Below are 11,061 nucleotides of genomic sequence, written 5' to 3' on the forward strand. Positions count from 1 at the left end.
GTCAAGAAGTGTTTCTCGGATTACTGAGTTCAACCGTTAAACTTTTACAGAAGGTTAAGCCTTAACCATTCTAAGCACGTCCATGCATTTTCACAGTATCTAACTCTCCGAGAGGCCTTGTTACACAACAACACCATATCCTATCAAAGATAGGAGGTGTAGACACCTAAATTGTGTCTCCCCATTGGGATGATGACGATACCATTATCCTTATTAGGAGGTTGGAGCAACTCCTTGCGAAAGTCCCAATTTCTTAGAACATTTCCAAAATCCAAGAGCCAAAATCCAATCCCCGAGGCCGTTGCCATTCCGGAACTCGGTACAAAATACAATTTCCAAAAATCAATTTCAAAATCCAAGAAAACACTACGTGCTAACTTCATACAATTCATACAAAGGTACACCATTACAAGCCAAAAGCAAGGACGACATCTTTCGTCCATGTTTGGCAGCTTCTGCGCCACGTCGGCAGCGCCTGGCGCTGGCAGCTGCGCTGGACGCTGGCGTGGGCTGACGTTTAGCAGCAAAATTTCCTATTTAAACCCCTAATTCTGAGCATTATAGGGAGGCAAATCGAAAACACAACGTCGTAATACAAAAATTGCCACTCAAATCAAAATACAAAAATCCTCCAAAATCACATACAATTTCCAAGTTCTAAGCAATTGAGAGCTCTAAAAGGAATTCTTGCCTAAACCTAACTTGGTAATTCCGAATCCCAACCCTAATCTATCATGTTTCCTTGATTTTCTCTTTCAAAAATGATTAGTAAGTTGGCACTTTTAATCTTAAAAGTGTCACTTACAACAATCATACATTTCTTACAAAATCCAAACTTTATGTGATACAAAAATGCAAACTTTCAAGACTCAATGATGGTCAAGGGTGTTTGTAATTACTTCCTTGAACTAGAATCATCTTCAAAATATAGAGTAATCAAAGATGATGCCTTTCTAATGTTTAAAGGTTTAATCTTTGAGATTCAAGACTCCACTTTTCAAATTTAAAGTTCAAGTTTCAAGATCCAATAATGTTTAGGGTTGTTTGTAATCACTTCCCTAAACTAGGATAATTTCAAAATAAGAGCATATCAAAGACCAAACCTTTTCAACATTAAAAGGTCTAATCTTTGAGATTCAAGACTCTTAAGTTCAATATTTCAAGTTCAAGTTCAATATTTCAAAGTTCAACATTTCAAAGTTCAATTTTCAAGTCCAATATTTCAAGATTCAAACTTTTCAAGTTCAATTTCTATGTGCAAATCTAGGATACTTTGGGATGAACAACTTGTCCTAAAGTTGAGATTTTGGCTTTTAATCCGTGTCGAACGCACTTATTCTTAAGAAGTCGTTTGGCATTCGGATCTCATGTGCTTAAGTTCAATTTCAATATTGCAATTTCAATATCGCACCTTTCAATTACGCACTTTCAATTATGCAATTTCAATAACGCATTTCAATTCCGCACTTTCAATTATGAAATTTCAATAACGCATTTCAATTATGCAACTTTACTTGCCTAGTCCTTCTAGGCAATGTGGTTTCCCACCAAGTCCATTTATAGGTGGTGATGTATTTTACTAATTCCGCACTTATTTTCTATTGTGATGTTGCTTTACTTGTTTATTGCTTTCATCAGCTCACATGATAAATACAACAAATTACAAGGTTACACCACGCTTAACAAAGATAATTTCTTGAACAAACCGATCTTAGGTTCCCTTAAATTAACTTTAAAGCAAAGTGGTCACAATACAAAGTAGAAATTCTATTTGTTCTAAATTCAAACCCACATAGTCTAAACTAGGGTATTTTCGAAAATGTTGTGCCACGCATTTGAATTATTTCTAAAGCTCGCGGAATAAGCATCTCATTCCCTTGCCCGGATCTCACCCATCCGTTTCTAAGATTCAATGCCTTATCCTAATAGAGTCACTTTTTGGTCTTTCCAAACGAGACCCTAAATAATATTTGGTGGCGACTCCTTCAAAATATAAAGATACAAAGGTTCTAAAACCTCCCCCGTAGGAAGGGAAAAAGCAACGAAAATACCCCTTACAATTCTGGCGACTTCACTGGGGACTTCCTGATTTCAACTTCGAAAATATGAGCAGAATTTGAGCAGCAAGCCACTGATCTGCTTAAGTTCGGGATGCCAGCACTGGCGCCAGGCGCAGGCCCCTGCGCCAAACGCCACTGCCAGCATCCAGCACAGTGGCTCACAGTGGCTTATTGCCCATGTTGCTCAAGTTTTCAAGTGGGAGTCAGTCTGTTTTTGAATTTTGAAGGACGCTCCTAAACCTTGAGAACGAATATCAAAAAACGAGCTTTTCAAATACAATATTCAATTGCGATTTCAATTTTCAATTTCTAGGCATTTCATGCATATTTCGAAAACCATATTTGTGTAAAACGAATTTCTACCTTGCCCAAACGGATGTGTTCTACATTGGGGCTAGCCCCGGGGGAAACGAAATGGTGACTCTCCATACGGTTCCCGACCAAAGTGTGTGACCATTTCCGCGCCTACCGAAACTTGGCATTTGCTTGACATTCCCGATGTCAAGTATGGAGGTCATCTGCCGACACACACGTCCCTTAGGTGGATGTGCAAGTTATCGCCGGATCCGCCTCTTAGTCGAGTACCTTTTGACACCCAAAGCCGACCACTTGCATCATACAAAACTTAGACCGACCTAAGGTTGAGAACTTTGCATGTTGCATTCATATCCATGTTAGTGTGACAACGTGCTACTTGTGCATTGTGTGGGCGTCTTTGAACGCGTGAATGGCTAACCTCGAGTTCTAGCTTTGCCAAAACCAATATCCTCCAACTAGGAAACCAAACCCCTAGGAGCATCATTCAAACCTCATGCATCTAAAATCGCCGATTTAAGGTCTTTAAGAAGTGCCACTCCATTTGATTCAAAACCCTCAAACACGCCTCACGCACAAATTCCATATTCAAAATCCAATCCAACGGCGTCATAATGCCGGATTTTCTAGTCCAAATTTCAAATTCCAAATTCAAGATTCAATCCAACGGCGTCATAATGCCGGATTTTCTAGTCCAAATTTCAAATTCCCAATTCAAGATTCAATCCAACGGCGTCATAATGCCGGATTTTCTAGTCCAAATTTCGAGTTTCAAATTCAAAATTCAATCCAACGGCGTCATAATGCCGGATTTTCTAGTCAAAACTCCAAATTCCAAATTGAAAATTCAAATCCAACGGCGTCATGCCGGATTTTCTAGTTCAAGCATTCAAATCTTCAATTCCATCTTTCGAACCTCAAATTCAAGTTGCCAATTCCAATCTCAAAGTCTCAAATTCAAATGTCCAAACTCATGCCGGCGTAATGCCAACTTTTCAACTCAATCTTTCAAACTTCAAGACCAAATTCCTAAATTCAATCTTTCAAACTTCAAGTCCTATACTCAAAATTTCAAGTTCCAAATTATTGCCGGCATAATGCCGACTTTTCCATTCACTAATAGAAAAAACCCTTGTTGCAGCGGGCTTTTAGACCCTTGTTGCAGCGTACATCGTATGCTGCAACTGGGGGGCCTGCAACAAGTCTGAACTTGTTGCAGCGTACAATGTACCCTGCAAAAAGTGATTTGTTGCAGCGTACATATATATGTACACTGCAACAAGTGTGTAAAATTAGGCAAAAATCAATACTTGTTACAGCGTACAAAATGATGTACGCTGCAACAGACTGGTTTGTTGCAGCGAACAACAATTTGTACACTGCAACAAACCAGTCTGTTGCAGCGTACATCATTTTGTTCGCTGTAACAAACCAGTCTGTTACAACGTACATCATTTTGTACGCTGCAACAAGTCTTGATTTTTGCCTAATTTTACACACTTGTTGCAGCGAACAAGTATATGCCCCCTGCAACAAAGCTGTGCTTTTGGCGGGAAAATTTTAGTTTTATTTATCTATATCTAGGGTGTCTTGCACCAAATATAGGAACCTGTCAACAACAATAAATAAAATATCGCAACCTGTAGAACAAATATAAAAAATAATAACTGGTGTTTTGTATACATATATATATATCCCAAAACCAAAGTGCACGTACTACATTCAAATATACGTTCCAATTTCAATGTACGCATACATTTTAATGTAAACGATTGTTCTATAACAACTAAACCACCTCGATCAAGCGCGCTCAAGCCAATAGTAAATACTTGCGGGTAAAAAACTTAGCCCGTTGCTCACGAACCACATCAATTTCCTCACTAGTATAGGCGCATTCCTCGGAGTGTAGACCTTTACAAAAACAGAAATTTCAACTAAGCATTAGATTAAATGCAAATTAAATATCACATTTTAACATTCAAGCAAATAATGACAATGTCCTAATAGTCTTGGAAACTTAAAGCTAAGCATATTAATCATGTAAAAGGTATAAAATGAATTCTTAGGTTATGTAGCTCAAATTTGGGAGCGAAAATGTCATTTTAGCCTAAATAAAACCTATAACGACCCAATGAGCCTTAAATGTGCGTAAATAGATTGGAATGAGTCTTAGAAAGTTAAAACTCTGCATATTAAACATGTAATAAGTTTAAAATGAGTCATTAGGTTCTTTAGTTCAAAGTTGGGAGCGAAAATGTCAATCCAGCCTAAATAAGACCTATAACGACCCAATGAACCTTAAATGTGCATAAATAGATTGGAACGAGTCTTGGAAACTTAAAGCTAAGTATATTAATCATTTAAAAGGTTTAAAATGAGTCCTTAGGTTCTTTATTTCAAATTTGGGAGAGAAAATGCTCATTTTAGCCTAAATATGGCCATAACGACCAAACAAACCTTAAATGTGCATAAATAGATTGGAATAAGTCTTGGAAACTTCAAACTAAGCATACTAATCATGTACAAGGTTTAAAATAAGTCCTTAGGTTCTTGAGTTCAAATTTGGGAGCGAAAATATCATTTTAGCCTAAATATGACCTATAACGAACCAATGAGCCTTAAATGTGCATTAATAGATTCGAATGAGTCTTAGAAAGTTAAAACTATGCATATTAAATGTAAAATAAGTATAAAATGAGTTCTTAGGTTCTTTAGCTCAAATTTGGGAGTGAAAATGTCTCATTTAAGCCTAAATAGACCTATAATGACCAAACAATCCTTAAATGTGCATAAGTAGATTGGAATAAGTCTTGGAAACTTAAAACTAAACATACTAATAATGTAATAAGTTTAAAATAAGTCATTAAGTTCTTTAGTTCAAAGTTGGGAGCGAAAATGTCATTTTATGCTAAATATGACCTATAACGACCCAATGAGCTTTAAATGTGCATAAATAGATTGGAAGGAGTCTTGGAAACTTAAAACTAAGCATATTAATCATGTAAAGGGTTTAAAATGAGTCTTTAGGTTCTTTAGTTCAAGATTAGGAGCGAAAATGTCTCATTTTAGCCTAAATATGACCTATAACGACCAAACAAGTCTCAAATGTGCATAATAGATCGGATTGAGTTTTGAAAAGTTAAAAATAATCATATGAATCATGTAATAAGTTTGAAATTAGTTTTTAGGTTTTTTAGTTCAAAGTTGGGAGCGAAAATGTCATATTAGCCTAAATATGACCTATAATGGCCAAACAAGTCTCAAATGTGCATAAATAGATTGGATTGAGTCTTGGAAAGTTAAAACTAATCATATGAATCATGTAGTAAGTTTGAAATGAGTTCTTAGGTTCGTTAGTTCAAAGTTGGGAGCTTGGGAGCTAAAATGCCTCATTTTAGCCTAAACATGACCTATAACGACCAAACAAGTCTCAAATGTTCATAAATCGATTGGATTGAGTCTTGGAAACTTAAAAAAATCATATTAATCATGTAATAAGTTGGAAGTGAGTCCTTAGGTTCGTTAGTTCAAAGTTGTGAACGAAAACGTCATTTTAGCCTAAATATGACCTATAATGGCCAAACAAGTCTCAAACGTGCATAAATAGATTGGATTGAGTCTTGGAAAGTTAAAACTAATCATATGAATCATGTAGTAAGTTTGAAATGAGTTCTTAAGTTCGTTAGTTCAAAATTGTGAGCGAAAATGTCATTTTAGCCTAAATATGACCTATAACGGCCAAACAAGTCTCAAATGTGCATAAATAGATTGGATTGAGTCTTGGAAAGTTAACACTAATCATATGAATCATGTAGTAAGTTTGAAATGAGTTTTTAGGTTCGTTAGTTCAAAGTTGCGAGCGAAAATGCCTCATTTTAGCCTAAATATGACCTATAACGACCAAACAAGTCTCAAATGTGCATAAATCGATTGGATTGAATCTTGGAAACATAAAAATAATCATATTAATCATGTAATAAGTTGGATGTGAGTCCTTAGGTTCGTTAGTTCAAAGTTGGGAGCGAAAATGTAATTTTAGCCTAAATATGACCTATAATGGCCAAACAAGTCTCAAATGTGTATAAATAGATTGGATTGAGTCTTGGAAAGTTAAAAATAATCATATAAATCATGTAGTAAGTTTGAAATGAGTTTTTAGGTTCGTTAGTTTAAAGTTGGGAGCGAAAATGTCATTTTAGCCTAAATTTGACCTATAATGGCCAAACAAGTCTCAAATGTGTATAAGTAGATTGGATTGGGTCTTGAAAAGTTAACACTAATCATATGAATCATGTAGTAAGTTTGAAATGAGTTTTTAGGTTCGTTGGTTCAAAGTTGGGAGCGAAAATGCCTCACTTTTAGCCTAAATATGACCTATAACGACCAAAGAAGTCTCAAATGTGCATAAATCGATTGGATTGAATCTTGGAAACATAAAACTAATCATATTAATCATGTAATAAGTTGGATGTGAGTCCTTAAGTTCGTTAGTTCAAAGTTGGGAGCGAAAATTTCATTTTAGCCTAAATATGACGTATAATGGCCAAACAAGTCTCAGATGTGTATAAATAGATTGGATTGAGTTTAGGAAAGTTAAAACTAATCATATGAATCATGTAGTAAGTTTGAAATGAGTTCTTAACCAAACACAAGAATGCAAATATAGAGGAAATTTTGAAGATCTTCACAACCAAAAGTGACACCGCTCCCCGACTGAACCAAATGGAAAAAGGCCTCAATGACTAGACAATCCATAATAGTATAACACTCAATGTGAGCATGACAAATAGAGCAGCCTAGTAGTGGCTATGAAAGCTGCAACATACACGAATCTCATAATAGCATAATAGGAGACATAATCAGAAGATGGATCTAGTGTTGCTGGACTCAAAACACTCAATCCACCCCCACCCCCGCCCCGGCCCCGGCCAGAACAAAGAAAAAGACAAAGACAAAGGAAATACACTGCATATCGTGTGCACATGAAGAAGTAAACAAACCACCAATCAGCTACCAAGCTCATCATACAACAAAGCAGTAATCAAGAAATGCCAAAACAAACAAAAAATTGGTTGAATGAGATGTACTTACCTACCAAAATATCACAGCTGGTTTCCCATATGAGGACTTGCCTGCTGCTGCTGTTGTTGCTGCTGTATTTGAAGGAGAAGACTGGCAGCAAATTGTAATGTATACTGATATCGTTGGTTTTGTGCTGCAAATTGTAATGAGGAGCCTCTGGGTGATAATGATGCATATTCTGCATTAAAGGCACAAACTGTTGGCTCTGTGTTGTAACTGGGTGATTACCAGGAGGCCTGGAAGACAGAACCCTGCTCTTGGAAGTTGTATACAGGATTTTGCATTTGCATAATTGTTGAAGGAACTGGGACAGGGTGGCGGCCCATGTTTAAGTTGGACGCATATGACTGGAAATTAGAAGAAAGGGGCGCGTTTGAATACCCTTGTACCCCAAACTGTTGAGATTGTTCAGTTGGATCAGTAGCTTGAGGCTGTTGGCTCCAACCCTGCGAGAAAGCTCCTTTCTCATTTGTCGAATGAGGATGTGAGTGTGCTGTTGTGGAAGTACTTAATTGTGGCTGAGCACTCTGAGCCACCGGAGATTGGGAATTGGGTGGGAGAAATGCGTGAAGTGTAGGAATAAGTTCAGGTGTTAATGTGACTGCAGGTCGTGGTGTAGAGGGAACGCCTTCATTAGAATGATCTTGTGAAATAGATTCATTTGAGAAGGATGCTCTTGAATGCAGTACTGCGTCATCATCTACAGCTTTGCCATAATCCATATGCACAACTAATTCTTTCTCAGGAGCAATATATTCATATGAAGGAGGCCCCAGCTGATTGATGAACTCTGGAGAACATCCTTTAAAAAGAGGAGCTTTTTCTATATACGGCATGTATAATGTTTGCGAAATCTGCACCAAAAAACATAAATAGTATACTCTTAACACCAAAAGATTAAGTGATAAAAACAGAAAACTACAGGAAATGGGAATAGGATTATGAGGTACATTCTGAGGTACATCCGGTCCTCACTTTATACAGAACTTTTTTACATTCTGAGGTACTGACTTGATTGTTGTACGAACACGTCCGGATACATTATCCCCAAACTTTGGTTTCATTGAAGTGATCCATTCTCCATGATTTGTTTTAAACTCATACCTGATAGAGATTTTAGCAAGTCAGAATAATATACAAGAATCAAACCCCCACAAGTCCATAGAATATATAGGCATCAAATCCCCATTTTCCACAACAGAACTTAAGAAAAATCGAATCTCCAATTCAAGCTGTAATGCAGTTGCAAGAGAAAGAACATAGATAAACAATTAAACATACTCAAATAATACTTGTCGACACAATTATTAGCACTGGAAATCAAAGAACTATCCCGGCCTCATCTGTAAAGACAACTAGCAATGCATTGACATTTCACTCTATGATTTCCCAATAGATTCACAATCAAAGAACTATCCCGGCCGGATCACTTCATAGTCACAATAGATTCAAACAACTAAATTACAGCACTACCTGATGTGTGATTTGATTTCTTGCCCACTTCATTAGTTTACATAAAGTGATAAAACTGCATAGTAAGTACTTGATGAAGACCAATGAGATATGAAAGGGAAGTGAAAAGTTTGCATATTAACATCAGGCTATTTATGTAGCCTATACAATGATTTAATAACAAAGTTCTACAGTTAATCTTTAGCAAACATCAAAAGCAGTCTACTCGTACTTTAAAGCCGATTACACTAGCAAGCATGGCAATCAAAGTTGCACTACACTGCAAGCAGCAAGAGGTGATCAAGCTTACTCCAAACCGAGAATGACCTGTCAAGTCTTCAGGCCCATCACTCAAATTATCTTCATACGCTTTGCGTCAGATTCATGTTAATACGAATCTCAATTTGCAATTACCAATTTCTAAGAATAGAACTTAAACTAAACACAACTTTGATAGAGAGGGTATAACTAAGGCTATCTACGAAGTAATATCAAGCATCAATATCAACAGCACTGGTACAATAAAAAGATCAAGAATTCAACCGGAAAAGAAAAAAAGAGATCAAGAATGAAGAATCAAATATGGCCATCGTCTTTTGGAGGCTGAACTCTGAGTTAGATCCATTTTCAACTCAAAACTAAATCAATTCAAGAGCCTGCTGAATCTCACAGTAAGTTTCAGTTCAGTTTTTTCCCAATTTCAATTGTTATCTGCAAGAGCTTGATCTAAAACATGCTAGGCATCCAATCCTCAAGAGTTCCCAAAAATGTGAAATTAGTTTCCATCAAAACATAATCAGCATTGATACAAAAAAAAGACCAAGCAGAATCAATGATGAGCTTTCGAATCTTGTTTTGACTCATAAATGCAAGCTAAAACCTTGACAATACGGCTAAGTAAGATGAAAGAAAAGACCACTAGCTAAATTTTCTAAACAAAATTACACTCTTAGTAGAGCAGCACTCACCTGAAATTTTCTAAACAAAATTACAGTCTTAATAACGAATTGAACAACTTGCCACAAAAAAAAAATTAATAAAAATGAACAAACCCTAATTCTGAAAACGAAAATCAAGAGGGAAAGGGAAAAAAGTTACTTGCCGCGGCGAGGATTGACGGAGAAGAGGGTTCGCGAGCAACAATATCACTTGGAACCACCGGCCGAGGAAAGTAGCTTTGTTTTTCGAGCAAGGATGGACTTCATCGGTGGTTTTTCGAGCAGGGAAAGTGGTTTTTTTGAGCAAGGGACCACCAGTGAGGAGGCGAGGAAACAGACCCTTGCCGGAGTACCACCGGCGACGGGAGAGACCCAGAGGCGACGGTGACTGGCGAGAACCACCAGCGACGGGCGAGATGCAGGGAACGCTGAGGGAAGAAGAAGGGAGTGAGCGCAGATATGATTTTCGAATTTGGTATTTGAGGTTTGAGATGAAATATTTGGTCTGAATTAACTTTGCAGCCGAAGAAAATTACTAACATGTTATTGCAGGGGGCTTTTACACGTACGCTGCAAAATAAAGGGGTTATTGCAGGGGGCTTTTACTTTGTACGCTGCAAAAAACTCTTTTGCAGAGGGCAATTAATTTGTACGCTGCAACAACCCTTTAAAGGGTTTGACCCGCGTTGACCTACAGGTTGTTGAAGCGTATTAATACATGTACGCTGCAACAAGGGGGCTGCAACAGGGGTTTTTTCTACTAGTGATTCCATATTTCAAACCTCAAGTTCGAAGTTCTAAATTCAATCTTCCAAATCTCAAGTCCCATATTCGAAACATTCCAATTCCAAATCTATGATGGCGTAGTGCCGAATTTTCCTCACTCAATTTCAAATTCAAAATTCCATAAACAAACACTTCAAAATTCCAAGTCCACGGCGACATGATGCCGGACTTTCAAAATTCCAAATCCGATGTCTCAAATCCATGGCGGCGTAATGCCGGGATGTTCAAAATTCAAAGCCTCATATTCTATACAAAAGTGCGTCTCTTCCATTTCAAAGTTCGAACTTCGAATCAAATTCAAATTTCAAATTTCAAAAAATTCTTTTCTTCCATTACTCCCAAATACAAAATTCCAAATACTTCCAGTGGGTTGAAAATCCATTGAAATAGTACAAGTCCAATTGTCCAACGGGTAGAAAATCCCCAGA

The 11,061-nt window shown here is 37.1% G+C and overlaps 1 protein-coding gene across 5 annotated transcripts; it reads right to left on the reverse strand.

Annotated features, from left to right (window-relative positions):
* Positions 1-4,029: 4,029 nt before the first annotated feature.
* Positions 4,030-10,343, reverse strand: LOC110777518 (uncharacterized). Of its 5 annotated transcripts, none has more exons than XM_056831547.1 (4): positions 10,012-10,343; positions 8,469-8,561; positions 7,467-8,311; positions 4,030-4,286 (listed from the first exon to the last, which is right to left on the reverse strand). In XM_056831547.1, exon 3 carries the CDS (start codon positions 8,291-8,293, stop codon positions 7,682-7,684), a length of 612 nt encoding a protein of 203 aa, XP_056687525.1. In that variant the 5' UTR covers positions 8,294-8,311; positions 8,469-8,561; positions 10,012-10,343; the 3' UTR covers positions 4,030-4,286; positions 7,467-7,681. The 5 variants fall into 5 exon arrangements, with proteins under 5 accessions (XP_056687525.1, XP_056687524.1, XP_056687526.1 ...); XM_056831546.1 differs by having other exon boundaries at positions 10,008-10,343; XM_056831548.1 differs by having other exon boundaries at positions 7,471-8,311; positions 8,433-8,561; positions 10,008-10,343.
* Positions 10,344-11,061: the final 718 nt, after the last annotated feature.

Source organism: Spinacia oleracea, chromosome 6, assembly GCF_020520425.1.
Source record: "Spinacia oleracea cultivar Varoflay chromosome 6, BTI_SOV_V1, whole genome shotgun sequence".
NCBI lineage: Eukaryota > Viridiplantae > Streptophyta > Magnoliopsida > Caryophyllales > Amaranthaceae > Spinacia > Spinacia oleracea.